Source organism: Channa argus, chromosome 12 (assembly GCF_033026475.1).
Source record: "Channa argus isolate prfri chromosome 12, Channa argus male v1.0, whole genome shotgun sequence".
In the NCBI taxonomy this organism is placed as follows: Eukaryota; Metazoa; Chordata; class Actinopteri; order Anabantiformes; family Channidae; genus Channa; species Channa argus.
The window spans coordinates 12,133,924-12,161,173 of NC_090208.1; the positions used below are offsets into that span (position 1 = coordinate 12,133,924).

At 41.3% G+C, this 27,250-nt stretch overlaps 1 protein-coding gene across 20 annotated transcripts in view; it reads left to right on the forward strand.

Moving 5' to 3' along the window:
- Window positions 1–27,250, forward strand: part of LOC137137609 (adhesion G protein-coupled receptor L3-like) — a 211,281-nt gene that overhangs the window by 105,398 nt on the left and 78,633 nt on the right. For 14 of the 20 annotated variants that reach the window (XM_067524090.1, XM_067524093.1, XM_067524091.1 and 11 more), the window contains 3 exons: window positions 6,723–6,832; window positions 19,238–19,252; window positions 21,677–22,477. In XM_067524090.1, coding sequence (XP_067380191.1) covers window positions 6,723–6,832; window positions 19,238–19,252; window positions 21,677–22,477 — 926 coding nt within the window. The remainder of the gene's footprint in view (window positions 1–6,722; window positions 6,833–19,237; window positions 19,253–21,676; window positions 22,478–27,250) is intronic. The other 6 variants (XM_067524097.1, XM_067524081.1, XM_067524099.1 and 3 more) reach the window with 1 other exon arrangement.

The window sequence follows — 27,250 nt, forward strand, 5'->3', positions numbered from 1 at the left end:
AATGTACAAATAGAAGAGACCAGAGAATGAAAATGTTGTAACCACTGTTTAGATTAGTCTCATATATCAGTGGGAACTGTAAACAAGCCCAAGCTCCTTCTCTGTTACAAAATATTATTTTAGCCTCAGTGAAAGTAGCTTTTCATCTAAACACAGAGAAACGGGAAAAGTATGTGTTTATCAAGCCGAGTGTCACTTTAGGCTCTTGATCTAAAGCCAATCAACGGACCTCACATAGAGTTGCATCTATCATCGGCCACTTTATCAGGAACATGTGCCAGTACCAGGGTTTGTGGGCTGCGCATCCATGATGCGAATCTGATGAGTTACAGTTGCATTTCCTTTTTGCTCAAATCAATCTGGCTATTCTCTTCTGACCTCTGCTGTCAATAAGGCATTTTCTACAAGAGAAGTGCTGCTCACTGGATGTTTTCTCCTGGTCAGACCTCTTCTCTGAAACCCAGAGATGGTAGTGCATGAAAATCCAGGTAGATCAACACTTTCTAAAATACTCTGACCAGCTTGTTTGGCACCCACAACCACAACGCTCCGTTTAAACTTTAGAAGTTCCCGTCATGTTATTGGCTGATAAGCTATTTAGGCCAATGAGCAGTAGAACAGATGTACCTAATAAAGTGGGCTTTGAGTTTTAATTCTCAGTCTGTATAGTCTAGGGCCCCTGTATTTTCCACAGTTAGTTGTTGCGTTGAGATAAACTGCAGCTTATCTTCCAAACATAATACTCGAGACAGGGAAAACTGGATGATGTCAAAATCTTAGGAAAGCTCCTAATCTACGTGAATGGCCAAGGGGGGATTATTTTTATCAAGGAAAAAATGAGCTGGAGATACTCATTTCTTGTGAACCAGCATTGAATTTCTGTAAGTGTAGGGAGTAGTTCATGACAAATGATCAATCGTAACCTTTGTTTAACCATCCCTAATGAAACTTTTATTCCATAGTTAAGAAAGCCTGATAAAGGCCATTCACAGAGGGTAGCACCTGCACATAAACACTCTGTCTTCTCTCTACTGAACCGAAATTCTGTGCTTTTTATTCATTTTTGCATATATCCACATAGATAATCCTATAAAAAAAAAAAAAAAAAGGAATGTGGCTGATCACACATAGTGTCAGACAGAGATGCCTTTTGCCGTTGCCACCCAGTAGGCAGGCAGTGCAATCAATCTTAACTGCCGTCATCCGTGGCTATTCACGCTGATCGATCATCTGTTAAAAATGGAGGCGCATGCACACGTTTGCATGTTCATTCCGGTACGTGTGGTGCTATGTGAGCTTATGAGCGCTTGGGAACAATGAGCCCCTTCAGCGATGCACTTGAAGTCCTCCACTCCCACACTCAGCCAGTGTATTTATGTTGGTTGCATTCATGCCCCATCCCCATAATCTGCATTGATCAGCTGGCTTGCTGTTTTGGAAACAGATTTTGTAGCTGTAGTATAAAGGCAGAATGTGCTGAGTAGATCCAGCGATGGCATTATATAGATTGATCAGCTTGTAAAGAATATGGATTACAGTATTTATCTCCATAGAAATACTGCCTCGGGTTCTTTGATTGCGTTTGTACAATTCTCTATTATTATTTTATATTATATTACTTTAGCATATACTCTTTCAATTTGCCCTCAACCTTCTAACCCCTAAGTGCTGCGATAGTGATGGTCATCTGCCAGAAACGTGATATGAATGCTGCAAAATGTGATGCATGAGGCTCCCAGTGCAAACAGATACATACTGTGTGTATATATAATGTGTATACACACTGTATGTATATATAAATATATACTCTATATAGACTGGTTACAGAGATATTGTCCTTTTTTCTTTATTCCAGGCATTCTTTAGTACTTCCTAATCAAAACTCCTCCATCAACAGTTCAGTCAGATTTAGGTGTGTAATGTTCCCAGTGGCTAATGTGGCCTCAAGCAGAGATGAGGAGTTGGCCTCAGAAGTATGGTGAACTCTCAAAGTCCTCAGCCCCAACCTGCATGGACATCACTTAAAGTAATACACTTTCTCCCCCACCCCCCCAAAACTGCAGGATTTTCTCCAGCATCTACAAACAGGCACTGATGTGTAATATTGGTGGAGTACACTTTGTGGGAACTCGGTCTCAGTTTTTAATACGTCTTGGTTGTACTCGAGAGCTAAATGCACAGTGCTCAAGGACATTGCTTCTTGTAATGTTTTCTTGAGGTTTTCATGGGAGTTTTAAAGTGTTTTTTTTTTTTTTTTTTTTTTTTGTGCTGTACCCAGAGACAGGCTGAATGACAAAAGATGGATGCTGCAGCGTGCAGCTGGGAAAGATAATGAATGAAGTTGACCGTGGGTGGCGAAGACCATCACTGACGCGTAATGGGTCTCAACAGAGCGACGTGGATATTGACCCGCCCGTCACTTTTGTCTATGCCCCCTTCTTTCTTTTCTTACCAATAAAAAACTGTAGTATATCGAAGCCTGACATGCATGCACAGCAGTGTTTGCATAAACCAAACAATAACCAACATGCACTTTGTCTTTGCACACTCACACACAGACACACAGACAAACACCCACACTCCAGGTCCCCACAGCACCCTGTGCATCTTTTCTTTTCCTTAACACCAGTGTTCGTGTGTGTGTAAAGGTGGTGAGGCAATTTGGACATGTTTGCTCTTTTTAACTGAAAGCAAATGGAGAGTTTGCACTCCCTGACAGGGACTACTTCTTCAATCAAACATATACAAACTGTGGAGGAGCTCCAGAGACGTCCCCTCAGCGCGGAACGTCAGCTGAACCGTGTCTGTTCTTATTTGACTTACCTCAGGCGTACTTCTACGATATGGATTCTATGGAAAATCACTCAGAGCAATTTGGCATGTTGGAAGCAGATTCAGCATAGCATCTCTTTTCCTTGTGAAATTTTCAAAGCTGGTGTAGCTCGCTCTCTCTCTTTCCACTTGGTTGGTATTTTCTTCCTGATATAAATCACTTGACTTCTGAAAGGTAACAGTGGTGCACACCAGTTCTCTTTTATTACCCTCCAATGTGGACAAATCTGTCTAACTTTGACAGCTGCTGCACAGTCCCTGTCTCACACTATTGACTGCTTCCTTTTTTCCTTTCGCATTCTTTCATTGATTCATTTATTCACCTATTTTTTTTATTTATTTTTTTTGCCCTATGTTAAGGGTCAATAGAATGAGGGGGCTCAACCCTCTTACTGTCATCAGAGGCAGCAGCGGGATAAACCAGCGATTACAGTGATTACAGTTTGTGCTTACATAGGGCTCTGGTGCTTTGTGCCACATCTCCCCTTGTCAGCTGGCAGTCTGAGCTCTAATCTCCCAGTTTTAACAAACAGCAGACGAGGGTACAGGAGGAAAAAGCTATGAGGGAGGAAAATGAGAAAGGAAGGGTTGATGGGCAAATGTTTGTTTTGTTGATAATACCTGCAATTGATTTATTCCTGCTAGACTGTTATCATTTTGTTTATCATTTGTTTGTTTCCAGCAAGATGCCAATGGAGCATTTAGTCTGCAGTAGCTTCTGACTGTCTGCTGTCTGCTCCCCCCTATGGTGCATATGTAAACCACCGGCATATCTGAATCATTTTCCCTTTCGCCCCGCTAGTTCAAAGGGCTCCATCAGAGCCAAGTGTCTGATGAAATCCTGATTACCCCCCTAATTGGTAATTGTGAAGTCGTTGTGTCACGTGGTGTGGGCAGCTTCTCCCTCTATCGATCCTCCGCTCCTGCTCTGCCATTGATTAACACTTAATACATTTAATTGTAATTATTTCACCCTATTTTGTTCCCTTGCAGCGTGTGACGCCGATAGAAAACTGATCAGGAGGTAGATCTGTGGCCATGTGTGGCGAGGTAGCAAGAAAGTACAACCGTGATGAAGGGGATTTTGAATATGGGTCAAGATGGATGTTAAGGCTTGGATTAACTTTGCAATCCATGTTAAATGCACTTTATGATGTTTAATCCCTCCAGGGGAAATTATTTCAAACTATGATTACAATTGCAGAAATGGTTTAGTCTACTATACTCGTAGAGCAGCAATGACAAGCAGAAGAGTGTTTCTGTAAAAGAAGTCGAGAATGACATCTCTGTTGCTCAAAAATAAACTGTATATGTGTGCAGGTCTACATCCATTCAAGTGTTTCTGCACCAACCTCTGGCTAGTTACATTGCTTCTATCCATCCCACTTCTAATTCTGTGTGACACTTAATCTTAACTTGTGCTCTCACCTGCTGATTACCCCCCCCAACACCCACGCACGCACGCACACACACGCACGCACACAGTGAACGACAGTTCCAAACCGAATAAACCAGAAATGGGAGCGAGGAGGAAGCTTTGCAGAGATGAGAAAGCTGCTTGTATAATTGTTTCTCAGCTTCATAGGCTTGACCCCTTGTTTATTTGACTAGCATTTACTGCCGGGGAATGAACTCCTTAACAGGCAGAGACAAGCAGACCATGGTAAATGAGTGAGTGAGTGACAAAGGGGGCAAGAGGCGGTTGAGGGTTCACAAACCCATAAAGCTCACATGGGAGAGGCTCTGCCAACCATATCTCATTACTGGGTCGGGTTAAAATGAAACCGGCCTCTTTTTGCTTGTTCCTCACTGGTTCAATTGATTAGTCGGCAGCCAATCGATGTTAATTAAGGTGTAGAGAATCCTATAATCGCGGCATATGAATCATTGTGTCAGACCCTATCCTGACCTTCACAAGACTTGCACTGTGAACTGCCTTGCTGGGGAATAAATAGCTTTTTATATATTGCAAGGTAATGGTAGTCTGCAAACGAGTAGGTTTGATGGACGGCTATCCTGTCTGTACTGAAGCTTGCAGCACCAGGCCTCACACACAATGGGTGCCGGACCGACCTGCTCATTTTGCAAACAGATGCGGAGCATGGACAGATCAATGCCTGTCAAAACATTTAAGAGTTAATGTTCTGAGATAAGTGTTGCTATTATGTGTGGCGAGAGGCTCTCCGTGCATAAGAAGTGGAGTTTTGATTGATGATTGCCAAAAACAAAATGGCACATGAGAACACCAGCGGCACCGTAATTGTGTTTTTTAATGAAGAGCTACATTTCATGTTGGAGCTGATTTAGCACTCAGTTGATTGTGTCTACCCCTCTCCTCCACCGCCAGCACCCCTGCCATCCATCATAAAGTAATAACAATGTAACCTGTACATGGCTTAAAATCTGGTTGCAGGTCCATGACTTCCAACTCTGCAACTAGAAGAAAGATGAATTTAGCCATGATGGTGCCTCTGGTATGTGACACTGTCCTGTAGGACAAGATAAAACCTAAAAACACCATTTCGACCTTTTGATGATAACCTTTTAAAATCAAGAGTCCATCTTAAACCATCAAATTGAATTCTATTTTTCTGAACAAAATGGCAAAGACATTTTCATCATTATAAAAGTAACTCTAGTAAACACACTTAGCCTACCTAATTAATAACTGTCAATCAATCATCAGTGTGTTTAACTTGCGTTCCTCTGCTTATGTTAACTGAACTAAGCTTTAAAAGTTGGTTTAACATCATTTTATTTTGGATAAGTGAACACCAGACAAAAAAAGCTCAGTTAAGTCAAGATGTTAATTTACCAAACTATTTAGTCACACGTGGTCAATGAATATAGGATTTAATTTTTTTCCCATTTGCTATATTAAAGTGTTTGTCCTTTATTTGACATACAAATTGCAGCTCTTGACGTCATTTTTGTAACAATAATTAATACAAAAGCAACAACTGATGCTGCTCCCAGCAGCCAATCCCAATCCTAACAAGAACTCTTTTATATTATTATGAAAATAAATGTTTGCATCATGCATTTTCTATTCTGTCGCAAAAACAAGAATGGATTCCAAGCAGTTTTAACTTTTAAACAATGCATGCTTGGAAGTCTGCTAGCTAGGTTTTTTCAGAAAGCCTATGAACTCTCAGCAGTATATTTATTCAAATTGTTTCAAGTCATAAGTCCTCAAAGCAGAGCAACACTTGTGTGTATGTTGTAGAGAGCTCAGAAAATGTAAACATATTCACACTAAGTTATAAGGGAAATCCTAGTTGATTTCACTAAATTCTTATATGTTTTACATCTACCACCTTGAGTCGTCCAGTCAAATTCCAGTTTACACGCATGGCTGTCCAGACTCCAGATAATCAAGGGAGTGGGACGTACATATACTTATGGACAGATGGACAGCCTGAAGCATAAAAATAAAGCTGGTGGACTTTAATGTGGTAGCATTGTTTATGAGATGCTCCTTGATTAGTAAAAGCCTGTGCTTTTCAAAGTCATCTCCCGCTCTTTTGTAACACGGGCTTTCTGATTTGAAAAAGAAAGTGCCTTTAAACCCAGTGGCATAATGATAAAATCAACCCTCTAGACACAGAGAGCATAATACTGTAGTACTTTCACAGATTGTATAGTACTGCCCATGACAATCAAGTTGAGTTTGATGTGTAAAGCAGGCTTGAAATTTAAGTGTCCAAATCCTACTTTGATCGAATAAAAACACTTTAATCTTCATACTGTCTGCTACAGAGGTAAACACTTTATACTCCAAACATCTGAATAATGTGCTACTGTTGTGCATATCAGGGCCTTTCTGTGGGACATGATTCTACAATTTTGCTGTTTTTGTTATAATAAAATCACCTTTTCTCTGTTTTCAGATGTAATAACCGGACTCAGTGTGCTGTTGTGGCCGGACCAGATGTATTTCCTGACCCCTGCCCTGGAACCTACAAATATCTGGAAGTCCAGTATGAATGTGTACCCTACAGTATGTATTCCTTCAGTCTCTCACCAACTTTGCAATTCTCATTTCCTCCTAATAGCAGTGACTCATCAACAGCCCAATCGACATGCGTGCTCTCAATGTCAATGTTCCCTCATGTTCAAAAATATCATGAATGTGTCACCCAGCCTTGTGGAACAGATGCAGCAGTGGATGTGGAAGACAAGTGATGATTCCTGTAATCCAAAAAACATCACACCATGAATAAGTACAGGAAATATTACTGACAGTGTCGTTTGCATGTGAAAAATAATACAGTATATCAGTGCGGAGGAGTTTTTACCCATTGACACGATGCCGTTGTTTATCAGATGTTAAAGTCTTTGTTGTAAGTGACAGAAGATTAACACTTTCCTCATGTCTTCATCCCCCATGGCGTCAATTATGTCAACAGTGTGGCAGATTACGCTGAACACACTGTATGGGATATTGGTAATTTATAGATGATAAAGTAAGAATATCCTAGATATTTATTGCAGCTATAGTGCTAAAATAAAATGTGTTGCTCAGAATAGTTCTGCATGTCGTCAACAACATGCTGCAAAGAGTAAAACTGCATATGTAGTAAATGGTAGAAAATTCAGGCAGAAATAGTGTTAGCTGTGTTTTGTTGTCAGACAGTGCTTGTCAGAACCTTCCCATCAGCTCCCCCAGTTCACAGCACTTTAATATCTTTGAGGAATCATGTCTGATCATGTCATGTCTCCGTTAGCACAGCAGCAAGAAAGGCCGTTTGACTCTCGTCAACATAAAACATACTTGTTGTTTTCGGTTCAGTTCAGCTCAGTGGACGCCAGTTAATGTTTAGACTGGTGAGGCATCTCAGAAGGGAGTAAATAAAAAGGATTTAATTAGTGCAGAAGGTGAAAAGCATCACCGGGCTGCGTATAACTTGAGTGGAAACATTTGGGCAGGGAAATGGAAGGATCAGCATGTGGTGACAGGACAAACGCGCAAAGAGGAAGTCCAGGTGAGGCCAGAGGAAATGCCGTGGACACTTGCCATCTGACCCTTGGTATTGTGTTACCGTGACCTTTTGAAGTGGAACAACAAAGTCACAATAATTATGCCTGCCAAAATCCTGACACATTATGTGACTTTCTCAGAAACCATATAAAACTGAAAATAGTTCGGGGATGGGCAGTCTGCAGCTGCTCCAGCGACCTCTAATAATTAAAATCAAAGCCACGTGATGTCCCGACATGGTTCACCCAGTACCCCTCCCGACAGGAGTTTTCACGTTGTGATGTAAAAAAACATTACTTCCTGGCAATACAGTGCTGGCAGATTGCTTTGTTATTCCTCGCTCTCTGCAACATGCACATTTTGCTTTGCTTTAGATGTCATCATACCATTGAGTGGTCATTATCTGTTGTTATCACCAGCACAGATATGGGCCATTAGCTTCATGTTTCACATACTAGTAGATTCATTAGCCTGCAATATTACGCACAGCATTGTTTTTTCGTTTTTGCACAACAACATGCTTTCGATTACATTCAGGCACAAAAACAAGAAGGTTATGTTAGAGAAAGACTTAGTGGGTTAAATGGCACAAACCACACTGACTAGTAACGATAACACCAGAAAATAAAATTGGATATCTGGTCCATCTGGTATCTTAGCCATCCACCGTGACCCCCTCCTTGCAAACTCTTTGTCGTCACTAAATTAAGCCACCAAACGTAACCCTGCCAGCCTGGTATATTTACTACGGCCACCGAATGTCAGCAATATCCCAAATGTCTCAAAATACAACTATCAGTACGTGGTAGGTGACCTGCTAAACCAAAACCATAGGCTGATTATAATTGACAACTTGACATTCTAGCTGTACAGTCAACACTGACGCAGAGCAATCGGTAGCAACTTCATTAAAATGTACCCAATGCTATTTTACCAGTTTCATAGTTTTTACCTGCACAAACCAAGAGGGACTTACTGCACATTTTCTTTCCATCTACTTCTATTTTCAACCTACCGTTGCACCGTTTTATCATTTTTCTTTCCGTAAACCCCTAGAACTTGTAGATGGTGGTCACCACCCACTAGAGAGTGAAACTGGAAGGATTTAATTTGTCTTTTTCTGCCTCATACAGGTTTATTTTTTTCTGATCCCACTGGTCAGAAGGTTGTTGCCATTGTTAACCTCATCTCATTCTGACCTTGCTACTTTCACTTAGTCACTGTCTGTAGCTCCATGTAGAAATGGTACATTTTGCAACACAAAGACTAAGTTTCTCCAGCCTGTCCTAATCCCAGTGGAGCTCCCAATTAATTTTCCCTGACTAACCACCTCTTCTTTTTTTTTTTTCCACAAACTTCCTTAAGAAAAACCCAGAAAAAGTTGTGAAACTGTTTCTGGCTGCTTTATGGCTGTAACGTCGGGGCCGTCAATTAGGGCTGCACCAGGGAGGGAAATGGAAGTACCTTGTGTGGTATAACTATGGACTGTGCCCAGAATCACTGTAGGATAAAGCGTTCTGCTGGCACTGCAGAAGCCATGTAGGCGTTTATTTGTATATTGAGCGGGGAAGTAAAGTGTAATCAGTAGTGGTCACTAGAGACAGATTTTTAGATGCAGTTTATAGCAGGGTGTGAATGTAATTAACCTGTGACTATCTTTTTTTTTTTTTAACTCCCCAGTGATGCAACCAGATCCTTTTGGCCGGAATGAGACACAGTCAGAGACAGTTGTTTGTGTTTCTGTGTGTTGCTTTTCACTACCTGTCGTGCTGAATTCGCCTAAAAAACAAAAAAGCCAAAGACTGTAGGCTCAACTGGTTTGTACGTTACTGTAACTGTCAGCTATTACATTACACTGGCCTGGGGGTCTTGGTTTGAGACAGCTCCAGTTGTGAATGGGCTTTTAGCGCAAGTCTCCATACCAAGTAGCCGAGACGCACTGAGGGATTGGAGGGTTTCATAAGAGAAGCAGCCGCGCATGACTCCAAGGTTTGACTCTGCCATCCACTGACAAGCTGCCCCTACTCTTTTTCTTCCAAGTCTCCCTCGCTTTCGCCTACATTTCCACCCGTGTACCCCTTTGTTTTCTTCCCCACCCCACCCTCTTTCCCTTACTCTGCAATCACAACTGCCCCTCCTCTCCTCTCTACCTCGTTCACTGGCAGTTTTTATCTGTATTCTGCTTGAGGGGCTTCTTTTCTTTTAGGATAAATTACCACTCTCCTCTCCATATCTTTGTAAGCCAGCAGGATTGTACAATCAGATCCGCCGTTAATAACGGCAGCAGAGTGTGCTAAATCGACAGACACATGCCGCAGATACACTATTGATTTTATTCATTTGCGATTTGATCCGCTCCATCAGTTGTAATAGAAAAAAAAAAAAGTGTTGCAACAATTACCACTAAGAGTGTCTGTGCTTTGTGGCAGTGTCACAGCACAAGTCCACCCATCATATTTTCATTCGAGCTGCCACCTGACTAATTATTTGACATGAGCTGTGGGTTTCTTGTGTGAGGAAATAAGATCTCATTGAACAATGAGCGATGCAGAACGTCACTAAAAGAAAGGTGAAACAAATAATAGATGCAGACTACATTTAAAAAAGAAGTATGTAATATGAATTTGCTGATATTTACCCCTGGAGTCACATGAACATTAGGCTGTACTCATTTGTCATTTGCCATGGGACTCTTTCCTCTTTGTGCAGTTTGTGCATGCTCTCCCATGCACTTTACAGATTAGTGCGGCCTCCCTCAAGCAGAAGTGATGTGCTGACCCTTCATGATGACTCATAAACATGACTGTGCTCTGAACACTGACATCTGTCTCTGCCATGCAGGGCTGGATCTAGAAATGTATTATTGGGGTGGCCAGACTGGGGCACATGCTAAAAATAGGGAGGCACATTTGGAAAATGCTTTGAAAAGTTAAACTGTAAATAAATAAACTGTACAATAATACAGCTAATCATGTGTTTTTAAAGTGTCAAATGCCAAATGGGTAACTTCCCAAATATATAAAGTTAATTTAAATGTACTTTTCATCACCATGTAGTAATAAATGAGTAATACTGAACAGTCTGGAGAGGTAAAAAAATCAAATTTTGCAGCCTTATCGTGCCTGTTTGCTACTGCTACAAATTAAATTGTGACCAAATACATGAAACTACGTGTTCGTAATAATGAAATTGTAGTTATTCATAATGACAGTGATTTATTTCAGCTTCAGAATTGTTTAGTTCTCCTTGTACTAAACGTCCTCCAGCATGTACCTACAGTCTTCTTGCACCTGCACCTGCACCTGAGGTGGCCAATCACGATTCACCTCTCTCTCTCCACCCCTGCTGCTGCCCCATCTCACCTTGATTTTCTGCTGTTCGGTGACAGAGGTGTGCGCCTATTCTCTCAGTGCCCTATTAAAACCTTTCCCCCCTTTCACTTTGCACCGGCTTTTTCTCTGTGTAACTTTGACTCTAACAGCTCCTCTCAAAGGTCGAGCTCATGAGAGGTCAACAGGACTGCGTCGCCTTTCCCCTCGCCCAGTGTTCTGCCACAGTAGTAATTATGCACTTACATGTCCTCAGTGGCCCCTTCAAATTTTGCCATTTGACACACAAGAAACCACATTGAAACCTTCGTTGCCATGCTCTGCGACAAAGAGTCTCTCTGTTGTTGACAGCTTGTTGTTACCTTTCTTGTCCTTCTCCTTGGCATCAACCATCTCCCTCCAGTAATTAGATGCACCTTTCTCTGTAGTTTCCATGGCAAATTGACTGATTTGGCCCAGGCGGCCGGTCAAACCCCTCATCCAAAAAAAAAAAAAAGGGGGAAAAAAATAGAGGTAGGGGATAATTACATGTCCTTTCAGCGAAACGCTTTTGTTCACTTCACTTCTCAAAATTGACACCTCAGTGTGTATGGCAGATGAGGTGGTGGGAAAGTGAGAGATAGAAAGGCAGAGACCAGAAGAGAGTGGGAGAACAAAGAAGGAAACCTGCTGGCAGTCGGTTCCTATACATGAGCCACTAGTTCCCTCCACTGTTTGTAGCTAATAAGGACAATGTAAAATCTTGCCTCGCACAGTGGGATCCAGCTCAGCCCCATCAGATACGGCTTGTGTTTTGGAAGCTTAAGCCAGGACATATAATCATGCGATCAGTTTTCTGATTTCAGCAGAGCAGCGTAATCCTGAGCTCATAGCTCACAGAAACTTGCCATGTAGTGTGTCGAAGTGTTTTATTTCCAACTCGCCTAATTGTTTTTTAATTGATTTTGCTAATAGTAACACGACTAACAGGTTCAGGGGCCCCTAATTGAATAATGGCGTGGATTGTTTTGGCAAGTTTTACTCTGCACCTGCAACCAATTTCTGTCCTTCTGTGTTGGCAGGTGAAACCATGAAATTGATGCTCCACACATGGCTATCACTTACAATGCAGCTTGGGCATAATGTGGCGTGATGACTGGGCTCATCATGCAGTGGTCACATCTGCCTGGCCACTGCATGGACGTCACGGCCGTAATGCGGACACTGTGAGCTGGCTCATTTTTGATTCACAAATAAAGATTTGCTTCACTTGATACTCGCCAATCATCGGCGCTCTACCTTCCTAGCACCCGGGCAGTTCTCTTTGCCTCGGATAATCTTTTAGTAACTTTTAAGCTTCTTGAAGAGTAGATCACTCCATTTGATGCTATCAGTAAATCTACTTAACAGATTGTATGGAGGTTCAGTGGCTTTTTGCCCTTGAGCTCTCCAATCCACGCTCATCAGGTCTAGTGTGGGAGTCAACACCGTGACAGCAGATACATCACACGACTAAACCCTCTTGCTCCCCACTGAAATGCCAGTGAGCATTAGTCTGTTTGTTCAGATTTTTGTGTTTTTTTTTCTTCTCCCCAACCGAACGACCAGCTCCACTTCTTCCCATTTATCTCATTTCTCAGCGACGGCTGACCACTCCCCACCCTGTGCTGCAAGCTCTGATTACTATGACTTTCTGTCATATATCTGACACATCACATTCACGCTGGTGCTGTGGCCAGATTTTCCTGAGATTGTTTTTGTCACAGCACATTGATAAATTGTCCTTTGCATAAAGGTCCTGTTTTTGTAGCAGTGTACCATCTTATTATTTTTTTAGTATTTCATCATTTAAAGGAAAAAAAATGTTTTAGAAGATTTGCCTCAAATACTTCTGTTTCTTTAAGCCTCTGAGTAGGCGTGTCAGTGTCAGTCTTTGATTGACAGCTTAGCCAGCAGGCTTATCCGCTGCATTGACATGGAGAGGGAAAGTAAACAACCCTGCGCTGTAATTTGTAGCATTCAAGCCAAAGACAGACAGCATTTTGTTAGTAGTGATACTGAAGAAAAGGAACCACATCAGAACCTTCTGAACTTTATACATTTTAAATCAGTTTAATGTGCTCATGTTATAGTAGCTAATTGTTTCCCTGCAAAGGTATGTTTTCCATTGTGAATGTTTGCTTGGCAGCTTGTTGTCATGTTGCAGAATGGGTCTAGTTGGTTTGTAGGTAAAAAATGCTACCCAAAGGCTCTCGCTATCTACTGTTGCTGCTTAGAGAGTGACAAAAAAAACTTGTGCTCAACATTTATCATGTATAGTCCCAATGGTGCCTTAATGGAACGTACAGCGTGTTTGATTTCCACAGCAGAAGCCTGTATTTTTGCTGGCACAAACAAAAAGATCACTTAACGTTTTGACATGTGACGGGAGAAAAAAAAGGAATTTTGAAAAAAATGCTTTGAAAGATGGCCGAATTCATTTCAGCTGCTCAGTCTCAGGGTCCTGGTACTGGTCACGTTAAGTTGTGCCTCAAAATGTCGACTGTAAAAAGCTCCAGTTTAACATCACTAAAGCCAAAATAGCCAATTGATCACCATCAACATCACTGTGGTTAAAAGTCTGTGTGAGGATGCGGAGATGCTTGTTCATAGAGCATCACGACATTTTCAAACGCAAAGAACCTTATTAGTATGAATAATATTTGGCAAAGCAATACAAGACGGAAACATTTAGTTCATTTTTAATTAGCATTTAATTCAACTGCATTATACATAACTTTGTAGAATTAAAACACATTATAATCATATGTTTATCTTGTGATTATGATGATTTAATAAAATATAATAGTATATTCTGTAGTAAACTAGCTGTACATACACAGGATGTTTATTGAAAAAGGTTTTAGTAAGAAAAGAATACGAGAATTCCATGTAAAATTGGCAGGTTTGTGGGTAGGCTAACAATGGTTGTACTGTACTTGCACTGAGAAAAATGTTTTCTTCTCCACTGTATTTTCCCAGTCGAGGTGCAAGATAATTGCATAGAGGAGCAGTGATTACCAATGTGGATAAATGGCGGTGTGAAAGGGGTGAATCTGGACATGTGGGAGCCGTTTCCCCCCCACTAATGGTGAATAAGCTGGTGTAATTTGTCAGCCTCTTGCTCTGCGACATACGTACAGAATCATCCCTGCTTTTTCATGGTTATCGACGAAAACATGCATGCCCCAACATATTGGAAGAGATGCTTTCAGTGTGATATACAGAAATGTTCCTAAACATTATCATTCACATTTATGTAATGCGGGCAAAGCTTTCATGTCAGTGTTTTCTCCACCAGTAGCATACACACACACTCAGGAACCAATGTCTCAAAGACTTGTTTGGGTTGAGGATATAGCAACTAGAGATTGGTCTTTTCAGGGGGTCTCTCCTTTTAATGATCACCCTACTAATCAAAGCACTTTTTCATTTCTTCATTCTTCTCTTTTCTTGTGTTCTCTGTTGCTTCACCACATACAGCCACACAAGACTAAAACACCCTCATTCTTTTCTGCCCACCCCCTTGCCTTTTCTCCCTCTGTTGGTCGGTCCCACGTGGGCAGCAGGCTGGATGAGTGCCAAGTCCTTGCACCTGTCCCTCTAAAAGACAAGAGAGACAAACACATGCGTGCATGCACACAGGCAGGAGAACAAGCATGCGCGACGCACAGCATCCTGCATTGTCAAGGTTATGAGATAGCATAGCTGCTTCCCAGTAGGAAGGAGAGAGAAAAGCGATGGAAACTGAAAGGAGACACTAGGGAGGAGATTGAATAAGTACGAGAAGGGAGCACAAAGAGAGCAGACAAGTGGTTGAAAGGAAAAGAGGGCTGTTGAGAAATGGAACCTGTAATGATGGTATGGGAGACTCATGAGCAGCAACCGAGGGAAATGATGAAGGGGGGGTAGAGATAAAGAGAGAATTCAGAGAAAGAGAGATGGTGGACTGGGTGTCCTCCCCCATCCTTAGGCACATGCTATTCAAAGCCCCGTAATTTGTGTCATTAATTAAAAAGCTGATGGGATTGAGTTAAGGGGTTTGCACTCTGCAACTCCTTGGCTGAGAGAGAGGGGATGGAGGGGGGAATATTGCAAAATATATTGAAGCCATTCCACCATGAATCTCTATTAGCAGCTAATGATACCATTTTGATACCTCTCAACCATTAGTGTGAAATTGGGAAGCTTTAATTATTCAAATGAAAATCCATACAGCTGCCGCTCACATGACAGGGGCTGCAGCTCACAATAGCTAAAGGTCTCCATTGTTAGCTGCTCACCATGTGTCTTAAGCAGCAAGTAGACTACAATAAGTATGCAGAGTGACTTCTCAGCTGAAAATTATATTTGAAATTCTGCATTATGTGAGCAAATATAGCACATTATGCTGTGGCAGTAGAATTGAATTTTCAGAGGGTATGGTATGGTTGAACAGCAGGATGCACCAGCATTGTCCACCTGTATTGTATTCAGTTAAATCTGAATCGCTAATCATAAAGATATTATTTTAAAGGCAAGATATGCATATAGGTCTTTGAAAATCAGGCGCAACAGCTTGATCAATTAGCAAAGCTGCAGAGTTGACCATGCTGCCTTTTTCCAGCTTTATGTCTTTGCCAGGTTGAACTATATAACAGCCGGACTGAAAGAAGCTGCATCCATATGGATCAGTGAGTTATTGTTTTGCATAAACCCTTTGCCAGAATTGTCTCCAATCTGGCTAGGAAATGTAATCACTTGAACTGTGGCCTGGTAGAATCCTTATCTGTACTGTGTCCATAGCCGCCTTTAAGGGCAACAAACAAAGAGCAGTTTTCTGTCCCTGGACAAGTCCCTAGATAGATCAGTCTTGGAAAGTGAATGAGAGGCATTTGAGGTGTCTTGGAGCAAGGCACTTAACCCCAAGCTGCTCAAGTGGAGCTTCCCAGTGGCGGAAAGATAAGACCGCTCGCCACTGGGCTGCGTCCAGTTCTGCTCGTGTGCAACTATGCACGTGAGGCAGGGTGAAAAGGAGTACTCATCCTTGGCTAGTCTATTCTGTATAATTGAGCTAAAATAAATGACTTACAGTAAATCCACTGGCAAGTTCACTCGTGAGATGTGTAGTTTCTTTAGAGGATTTATTTTCTGCCAGTGATATTGTTTTTTCTCTGCTTTGCTTTGGCTTCCAAATAAGGGTGATTATAGCTATTACCTCGAGAAAAATCTGCCAGACTTATTGAATCCCGACGAGGCATCCACCTGTCTTGCCCGTAACAAAAGCAGAGTGATGAATTCATTTCTTACAACAGGTGGCGGATTCGGCTGATCGATGCTATTCATCAAAGTGGCGTGATCGCTAATTAGTCAAATTATGATTTCAAGTGGCAGTTTGATGCCACACATGCCCCTCAAGTTGCTCAAATGTCAAGAGCGTGCACGGCCTTGCATCCTTTAAATTCCAGCCAGTCACAAAATCGGTGTATTTTTTTTTTGTTCCAAACCTCTCTTGCTTTTAAGTAATTCGATGGCCACTCAATGCTCATCGTCTCGTATTCAAATAATTAGCTCATTACCTCTTCCAGTGTTTTAAAGTTGATTTGATTTGAATCGCAGCGGGTTGGGAGAGTGGTGTGATTAGCATCATCTTTTCACAATTCAATGGAGTATCCTGATTAATTGTGTTTGTGTGTATTGTAAAATGATCTCTAAATGTGTTGACTTTGGTGAAAAGCTGTTTGTGCTTTTAGCTATTATTAAAACGGATATTAGATAGAAAACAGCACTATACTGCATATATCCAATTATATACTGGGACAAGGCGTTGGTGGAGTATGTGGCAAAGTTTTTATCTATGTAGAGCCAATGTGTGCTGGAGGATGATGCAGTCCTTTCACAGAAGTACACACGGCTCCAATAGGTATCTATTTTAAATGTCTATTTGTGTGTATATTGTTGAGGTTCTCAGACATCAGAGTCTGAGAGAGAGAGATGAGAGAAAAGGATGAGAAGACAGGATAAGAGAGAGCTAAGTGCTTTTTAGTGACTCAGTGACAGCCGTGACCAAAATCGTATTAGGGTCACAATGGGGGTGGTGGGGTGGAGTAAAGAAGCTTTTCAAATGAATCAATTCTCCGTCTCACTCTGCTTTTTTTCGCCGTTGCTCCTTATGTGTCTGTGCCACAGTAAAATGTTGACGTCCAGGCCTGTATGGCCGGCATGTTTCACGTACGGTCAAACGAGAGTGAACATGACATGAGATTGTTTTGCATCATCTGAGAGGTGACCTTGCTGCATCCAGCGGCTTCTTCTGGTCAAGCGATACGCGGCCTCAAACGATGCCGTCGCTCTGGGAGCGGCGTATTTCCTTGTCAGAGATTTCATCCGCATCCTTTAGTCCTTTTTCACACCATCCCCCTCGGCGATTGTGTCGTGTACCACTTCTCACATCCCCACCACTAATGCCTTTTTCTATAGATCATTACCCTCCTCTCCCCACGCCACTGTTAGCAATCGCTCAATCAGAAATGCCGGCCTCCCCACGGTCCCTGTTGTGTGGCCGCTGCTCGTGGGAGGTGAGGAGGCTTCGATTGGGGACGTTTGGCTGTTTACTTTGATTTGATCTATGGGGTTCACATGCAGCTCCAAATTATTGGCAAATTTGTGTTGCCATTAAGGGTGATTCAGATGTAGCCCAGGGCCATTGTTGCTCGGCTTGGTATGGACTTATCGTGTTTCAATGACGGCTGGAGCGTTTGCTGTTGATGTAGCAGCGTGCAGCGTTTATGATCTGACAATCACACATGACTTGTTGAAAGCCTCTGCCCTCCCCATCATCTATTTGCCCCTTCCCCCACCTATAACATAGCTCCACCTGATAATTTTTCACTGGCTCACTGCCTTGCATTCACATTGTTCTCCTCTAATAACTTTCCCATCTTTCAGACTTTACCCCGCCTGCCCCTACACACTGACCTCCATACCTCACTCTGTTGCACTCTCCATTTGGAGGAGAGGACTCTTGTAAGCCCTGGTAACAGAGGTTAATCCTCTCTTATTAGAACCCGGGATTACTGGAGGGGAAGGGACAGGAGCAGGCTCGCTGCGTGGATGCTAACCCCTACTACAAATGGAAGGGACGAGGGAAATGCAATGACTCTCATGAAAACCTTGTCCACTGAGAATAGATGAAGATGTATAGATGCAACATGTAAAAACCTAAGAAGCTGTTACAGACCCTCAGTATTCAGCACTTGTTGAACACTTACATCTACAGTTATTTTTATTGAATATTATTTTTATTATTTTATCTCAAGTAGATAATAGTGTATAAAGTGCAAAACCTCTATATCCCGACGTGTTTTATTGCTTTTTAGCCATTTTTTTTGGTTTTGATGAACCACAACTTCACTGGTCTCATTCCACCAGCATCAAGAAGCTGTTTTCCAAAAAAATGAAAAGCTTTGTAAAAACAAAAGCACAATCCCTCCTGTACATTCGTGGCTTCAGTGGTATTAGCCTTACCGGCTTTTTTTAAGGTTTATGCAGATGCCAAAAAGACAAAAAAAAAAAAAACAGTAATATATATTATGCATGTTTGCATCACTGATGCTGTCTCCTAGAGGCATGTAGCTATATGCTATTTTTCATCAGTCTGTAGTTCATAAATTACACCTTTAGCGCTTGCTCCTGCAGTACTGTGCTGTGTGAAATGTACCAGGCACTTTTCTTTACCCCAGAGTGTTACCTTTACCCCAAAAGCTGACTGGCATAGGTTTGTATAGCCAAATAAAAAGTCACCTACTGTTCCAGATGACTGTACATCAGCTTTAACATTCTCACCCTCCACTGCCAAACAAACAAGGAAACAAACATGTTGTATAGTTTGTAATGTGATGCATTTTTCTTTTCCTGCAGGCTCATATGTGACACGTCCTTCTCCTTTCTGAAAGCTTACACTATATTTAACTGTTGTCTATTTTACTAACCCCCTCTTTTTTGTGACTGATATAAAATAAAGGCAGTTATCACTTTTACTAATCTGTTCTTTATTTTTGTCTTTCTCTCTCTCTCTCCCCTTCGTGCCTAAAAATAGAAGTGGAACAAAAAGGTAACTAAATGCCAACAACTTTAACCTTTTCACGTGCATTTGTATTTGGTTTTGTGCTTGTGTTTGTTTGGTGACGGGTGGCTGAAGTAGGTTTGTGGCATTTTGTGGCTCCATGTTCGTTGTATGAATCATAACTAAGAATGTCATTCATGGGGAAAATGAAATTGTTTCGAGAATGGTGTACATGCGCCTAATGGGCAAAATTAATAATCTCATTTAGTCTTATATATGTGCTGCAGCTGCAACAAAAAGTGAATAATGCACCAGCTCTTGCCTTCATTCTTTGTTCATCAACAATATCACAGGCTGACAGCTTTTTTTTGACATTGCCACATTAGGATTAATTCTTGAGCAGAAGGTTGTTCCACTAACCCTGAGATGTTTTTATTCCCGGTAATAACTGAAGATTACTCTGGCTCTGCTTTATCAACTGTATAATATTAAAAAAAAAAAGGTGGCCATACAGGATGATCAATAGCTTGTTCAATAAGCTGTCAGCATTTTGATTATAGCTCCAGCATGATGATGACTATAACCTTCAGGGACTCACCAGTCAATACAGGAGACGGATCTTAGCAGTCTTGTTCTTACCTTATCAGCACTTCACGATGCTGCAGAACATATGCTAAATTTTGACTTGTGCCTAAGAGCATTGTGTTTGTACTTTTTTACGTAAGTAGAGAAAGATAAAGACAGAAATTAAATCATTAAACAAGACCCAAGAGTTAAGTTTAAATGGTTGTGCGATACATTTAAAGTTTCGTAGTAGTCATTAATTGATGACATATCCTTGAAATCTGTGTCAAAGAGAATGAGCAATGAAGGTGGAGGCAGAGTTTAGAACATTTTACAGAGATGACTACAATGCTGCAGTAACCGCTTTTTTTTTCGAATTCCCCATGAAAGCTACGTTTGCGTTTTTTATAATATCTGTCATTCACTCCTCCATCTTTGTGCTTACATCCTTACAAACGCATCTTTTGCAAGTGTCTCGGCACCCCGTGCGCTGTCAGTACAAAGCTTACCCACTCTGACCTCGTACCCCAGCGCATCTCGTCTTTTTCAACCACACAAACAGCCCTCTTAGCATTTAGCGGAGCAACCGCTGAGACGTGTGTTGAGGCGCTGTGTCAACAGGACGCATCTCGCCACATTTTTCACCTGCAGGTAGACAACATGTTTAATCTTAAAAGGTTGCAAGGGAAAGAAGCCTCTGTTTTTTTTTTTTTTTTACTGTCTCCTCCTCCTCAGAGAGCCCAGCTTTTACCTCTCGACAGATCTGCAGCTAGAAACCGTCAGGCTCCCGGTGCATTCCATTTTGTTTTTATTTGTGTTGTACTGTGAAAAAGGGAAAACTGCACCGTCTAAGTTCATTCGTTTTCCTTTCTATCAGACATTTGGACCGGTATTTCTTTTTCTCCTTTTAATTAATCCGATATTTTAATAAATGTCACCCGATTTTTGTGATTCTGATACGGATCTGTGTTATTTAATTTCTTTTGTGTAAAACTTCAAATGTATAGTCATTGTAGTCCTGAATCCAGATGTCGTCCTTTTAGAAGGAATGAAAATTACTATTGCCTCGGCCCAAGATAATCCGTAATGAACTGAAATTAGGTTTCGCAAACAGAGCCTACTATTGACCTGCTCCAGCTGTATTGCCTTTGTCTAGCTTTATCAAATTTCAGTACAAACCAGTTCACATATAATTAGTTTACAGTGTGCAGTGTTGTAAATCATGTTGCACACTAAACATGTCATGTGGATAAAATAATGGACAAGCAATCATTATATGGATGATGTAATTACTGTATTTCTCTTTTGTTTTCTTTCTCTTAAGAGACTGCTGCAGCCAAGAATTACAGTACAACTATTTACAGTATTGAAATGTTTTAACTTTCCCGTTTGTGTGTTTCATAGTTTGTGTGTTTTAATGAAAGAGAAGGATTAAACCGTTGTTTCCTGGTGCAGTGTTACAGTGTATTTAAGAGATTTTAAAGCATAATGGGTTTGTTTGTCTGCATGTGGGTGAGTCATTCCATGTTAATTTAACACCATCTTTTGGCCTGTTTCTGTTCTGCATTATATCAGATAACCCTCACTAAATCTCTTCACCCCTCTTTACAATCTCTCACTGTAATGTGACGTTGTGGCTTATTGACTAGTGTCTTATACAAAACTACACATTGTAATAAGTAATTGAAACCAAACGAGCATTTAAGAAGGGTCATCTTAAACTAATTAGGATAGTTCAGTGACCTCATGTTTGTTGTTTTCTGGCCATTAAACTGTATTGCATTCAATCTAATCAAGATGACTATTTGAATTTCATTATTGTACCATTACATTGCTGTTTGATCTAATGATGTTTAATACCTGCCAATGTAACTCTGTGCTTGTTTTTTCCCCATTTTGGCTCCTCAGTATTCCTGTGCCCAGGGCTTCTACGCAGGGTGTACCAGAGCGAGCACCTCTTTGAATCGGACCACCAGTCTGGAGCCTGGTGCAAAGACCCTCTCCAAGCCTCTGATAAGATTTACTACATGCCCTGGACACCCTACCGCACTGACACATTGACTGAATACTCCTCCAAAGAAGACTTCATCGCCGGAAGGCCAACAACAACCTACAAACTCCCACATCGAGTGGACGGAACAGGCTTCGTGGTCTACGATGGCGCGCTCTTCTTCAACAAGGAGCGCACACGTAACATTGTCAAGTTTGACCTCCGGACTCGTATCAAAAGCGGCGAGGCCATAATTGCTAATGCCAACTACCATGACACATCTCCCTACCGCTGGGGAGGGAAATCCGACATCGATTTGGCCGTAGATGAAAATGGCCTGTGGGTGATTTATGCCACTGAGCAGAACAACGGCAGGATTGTCATCAGCCAGCTGAATCCCTACACATTGCGTGTTGAGGGGACTTGGGACACGGCTTATGACAAACGCTCGGCATCCAACGCCTTCATGATCTGTGGGATCCTCTACGTAGTAAAGTCGGTTTATGAGGACGATGACAATGAAGCAACAGGAAACAAGATTGACTACATATACAACACAGAACTAAGTAAAGATGGGTATCTGGACATCCCATTCCCCAATTCCTATCAGTACATTGCTGCTGTGGATTATAATCCCAGAGACAACCTGCTGTATATTTGGAACAATTATCATGTGGTGAAGTACTCTCTGGACTTTGGAGCACTGGACAACAGACTCGGTAAGACCAGCTTTGTTTATTCCTTTACTTAATAAATATATATATATATATATATAAAAAATGATGACACTGTCTTAGATGTAATATGTTATTTTTGGTGCAGTTCAGTGTCTCACAGTGGATGCACTGTGTTAACATATTGCACATTTTGTTGAAAATAGGTAGGTGGGAAATGGCAACCTAATATTAGACTTTGAGATATAAGGCAATTTAGAGCAATGGTGGTTTGTTTTGGAACATATATTAACATTCAAATTGTTATTAAAACTGAAATATGCAATGGGATAGTTACTCAGTTACATCCGGTTGTCTGGTGGTATTCAATTCAGTATAGTTTACTTATTGTAACAAAACTTATTCGAAGGCACTTTGCAGTACATAGTGAAAAGACCACAACAATTCTGTTTTGAGCAAGCGGTAGGTGACAGTGCAGAGTACAAAACCACCGACAGGGCCAGACTCAGAGTGGGCGGCCATCTGCCTCAACTGGTTGGGGTGAGCGGATAGTGAAGTGAGAGAGAGAGGAAAAAAACGATGAGCAACAAGAAGCAGTAGACAAAACAATGGGCAAGTTGGTAGGGCCAATAACTGGAAAATGGAAACATGCACCTCTGAAGCCAGTCTACAGCAACATCACTGTAAGAGATGGTTGATACAGACCTAAGGCAGCATTAACCATAAGCTTTTTTCAAAACGAAAAGACCCAGTGCTAAAAGTAGAGGGAGTGTCCGCCTTCTGAAGCTGAGCTGGGAGCTGGTTCCACAGCACAGGAGGTTGACGATTAAAGGCTCTGCCTCCCATTCTACTTTTGGAAACACTGGGAACCACAGCAGACCTGTACTCTGAGGGAGATAATATGGTACTGTGAGGTCTTTAAGAAACCGTATGATGGAGCTTGATCATTAAGTGCTTTGTGAGGAAGAAGCCACTGGAGAGAAGGTAGTGTGTGTGTGTGTGTGTGTGTGTGTGTGTGTGTGTGTGTGTGTGTGTGTGTGTGTGTGTGTGTGTGTGTACTGCAATTTCACGACTAGCCAGTCTTTTTCATATATATATATATATATATACACACACACACACACACACACACACACACACACACACACACACACACACATACTGGCTAGTCGTGAAATTGCAGTATTCATTGTCCCAAGAGGATCACCGAGAATTATCACATATGTACTATTACTTTCCATCAGCTATCCACATCAAATGTCCAGCTGCCATTCCAACATATACAGTATTTGTCAGCTTACAGACTGAATTCATGCTCCCCAGGGTGTAAGTGTCCAGTTTCCAGTTTGGACCCTCAGTGCACCATCTCTAGGCCAAAATCCCTCAGCATGTTGTTTCTTCCACCAACACATTTGTGTGGTGAGATGTAAAGAACAGCTTGACTTGGCGGGCTTTTACACTTTAGGCCTTGTGCTTTAAAATTTTGCTCAAGTGGAAAGAAATGAAACATGTGCACATACTATATATATGCAGTCTAATTATATTCATATAACATTTACCACGTCACCAAAAGTGGAGGCTGGTGACAATTGGCTGAAGAGAATCATGTTCAATGTGTTATTTCTGTATTTTTAATTAATCACCAGCATGTAGGTGAAACAAAGTACAGTTTAGTAGTCATATGCTGACACATGGTCAGCGATCGTGTAACAGATGTTCAGTTCTTAGATCTATAACACCACGGTTTAACACATCCACAGAATATTTTACATTGTGTGTAAAGTCTTTCACTTGCTTTAGCTGTTTGCAAAGGAACAAGTTCCCGCTCACATTAAACTTAGCAAACTCTTTTGAAAAGTCTAATTTCTCCACTCCATTGTTCTTTTTATAAATTGCCGCTTGTTGGGAAGCATGAAATGGGAAAAAAAAAGAACCTGTTTTGACACACCAAGGTAATTCTTTGCACTATCTCATCAACAGCTCTAGTCAAAAATGTCACAAGCTATTTGACTCTGAAGTCCCTACCTCTGCTTTCTCCTCTGGAGCTTTCTCTACCTGCCAGTTGCCACTTTAATTTATTTTCCTTAGCTGCTACTCTACCCCAAATCTTTTTTTATACAGTGCTTCAACACGCAACATAATATATTCATTCATTCAGTAGCCATGCTTACAGTGTTTGGTTTTGATGATACACAGCTACCAATAATATAATTTGTTGTAGTTAAGGAGAGTGGAATGGTGTCATTATGTGCGTTCTCTATTTGATTATTTTGCACCACTTTTTAACAGTGAAACACAACAATCACATGCACTTGCATGTACACACACATTCACATTCACATTCTCATCTCAGTACTACACTTCCCAATGAAATGTTAAGTTTAGTTTGGCCGCTGTTGTGCAGAATAGGCTGCCCTCCAAAGAGTCAGCAGCACGAACATAGACAGTAAAATATTGCAATAAGGGGATAGATGGAGTCAAAGAACAAATATAAATGTCAGATAAACAGACTGATAAGAAATGAAGGAGTGATTGAATGGACTCCAGAGTAATAAACCGTTTAGTTTCATCAACTCTCAGCCCAAGTGCACAAACAGAGGATTCAGACTTATTGTGGTTGAAGCGGGTGTTATTTGCTGTGCACATTTCCCACTAAATTATCTCATAAGGAGCCTAATTTTGAGCTGGTGGGACAGTTAAAATTGTTAAAATCAGCATCATTGTCAGCCACTTTGCTGCACACAAATTAGTCTGCAAGTAGTACCGCAGCACCATACTGTGTCTTCCATTGACACGCTACTCCGGTCTGGATGTGTAAAGATCACTTGGCAGTCACAGAGCGCCACAACAACTTCTGTTGAGGCACAGCGTAGCAGAGCATGGAGCAGATATTCTACACTAACAAATGAAATGCAATACTTAACTCTGACCACAAGTAAATCAAAAAATGACAAATGTTTTCCAAATTGTGAAAGTTATCATAATTCAGAGCTGCTCCCATTTTTTTTTTTTTATTTAGGTTCAAAGTCTGTCTGAAATAAACCAGTTATCCAGCAGTGTCTTTCTTTTGCGGCGAAATGAGCTTTTGAAACGTGATCCAGTGACGTGATCACAGTTCCAGTTAACGCTCCCGGAAAGGTGCCATTTTCTGATCACACAAGCTCATTTCCACTTGCGCTTCCACCTCCGTGAGCATGCATGGCCTGCCATACAAGTGGAGCATGGTATATGGGCACCAGAGCAGAGGAGACATGGCGAGACCCACAGCTGAGGCTTGGTGCCATATGCCAAAGCACATGGGTCAGGACACTGCACGTGCTACAGGGCATTAGGCAGGAAGGCAGTCATATCTGGAATCAACTAAAACATTCAATTTTTTTCCTCCCCCACCGAAGAAATATAAATATTTGTTGATGTATAAAAACATATATAGTTATTTTTTGCATTGAAGCTATTGTCCACAATACTGTTATGCTAATCTCTTCACTTGCTGCAGTCTCTTCAACACACAGAGCAATATTTTTGCCCAAATCGGCTGTTTTCAAGGACGGAGAATCTATGCCCAAGAGTGCTTCCATGACAACTCCATTGATAATTAAATTCACTGAATTGGTCATGAAAAATGTTCTGCACAGACTGCTGTTAGCAGGCAAGTATAAAAGCCCTCTTACCATTAGTCCCCTTTTCATGATCAGACTCAATGCAGAATATACAAGGACAAGTGAAAAAAATTGCTCTATAGTCCTTTTTTAAAAACACAAGAAGACACCAAAATGTCCACGAGTAGTGGAATTGCTAAAAAACAAAGCTCTACATACAGCGCATGCTTAAATAGTCATTTAAAGAATTGCGACTTTTGTCATATTGGCAAATTACAATTATGCAAACTCATTTACAAATGACCTCTGTAGAGGTTGTTGATTTTCTGACAGCTGGGGAAATTAATTGTCTCCCGAATTTAAAGTGACCCAGTTGGGCAAATCACCATTCTCACCTCTTCCATCATCGTGTGGTTTTAGCTTAACTGCCGGCTTCACTGAGGGCAAACTTCAGTGGATTGTCTCCAGTCCAGGCACAGATGAGGGGAAGCCAGCAGCTCTCTGTGTCCGGATTGTGAGTAGCTGAATTGCTTCTGACCTGGCAGTCACCCGTGAAAAAAACATCCAGGCTAGTACATCAAATCCTTTGGACAATTCTTTTTCATAAGAGCACGTCACTGCTCAACAAGCCATTCGTCAATCGGTTGGTTAAAGATGCTTATCGTGTTTAGTGTCACAGGTCAACAAGTCATAAAAGACAGACCAATGACCCCAAGAATAATCTCAAAATATTGTCAAATAAAGACCTAGTTTTTATACTTTTCAAAACATTTGACAAATTATTACAGTTCTGTATGTTTTGCCAACATGGGAGTTGCATTAGCGGCTCTGTCTTCTCATCTTCAACCTTTAGTTGTCAGAGATATTAATGAAAGATGTCTGCATTCTTGTTCCATATCATTATGTGTTTCTGCATATTTACTTGGTCTATTGGACCCTTGTATTTGAATTATGTCTATCCCCCCCCCCTTTTTACTGTGCATACACAGATCCAATCTACCCAAATGTTGACTTTGTTAAGCTGAAGATGTGACAGATCCATGCCAATTAGTTTCTTTGTCTACACTTCTGCTGTCTGTTGCTTCCTTTCACTCACAGCAGGCTAATGACTTTTTTTGAAACGCGTCATGGCAAAGCCTTATGTTACCTTACATGAAGTGGTACTAATGAGTACTATACCATGAGGTTTTCAAATCTGGGGGAAAAGAGCACACTGTTA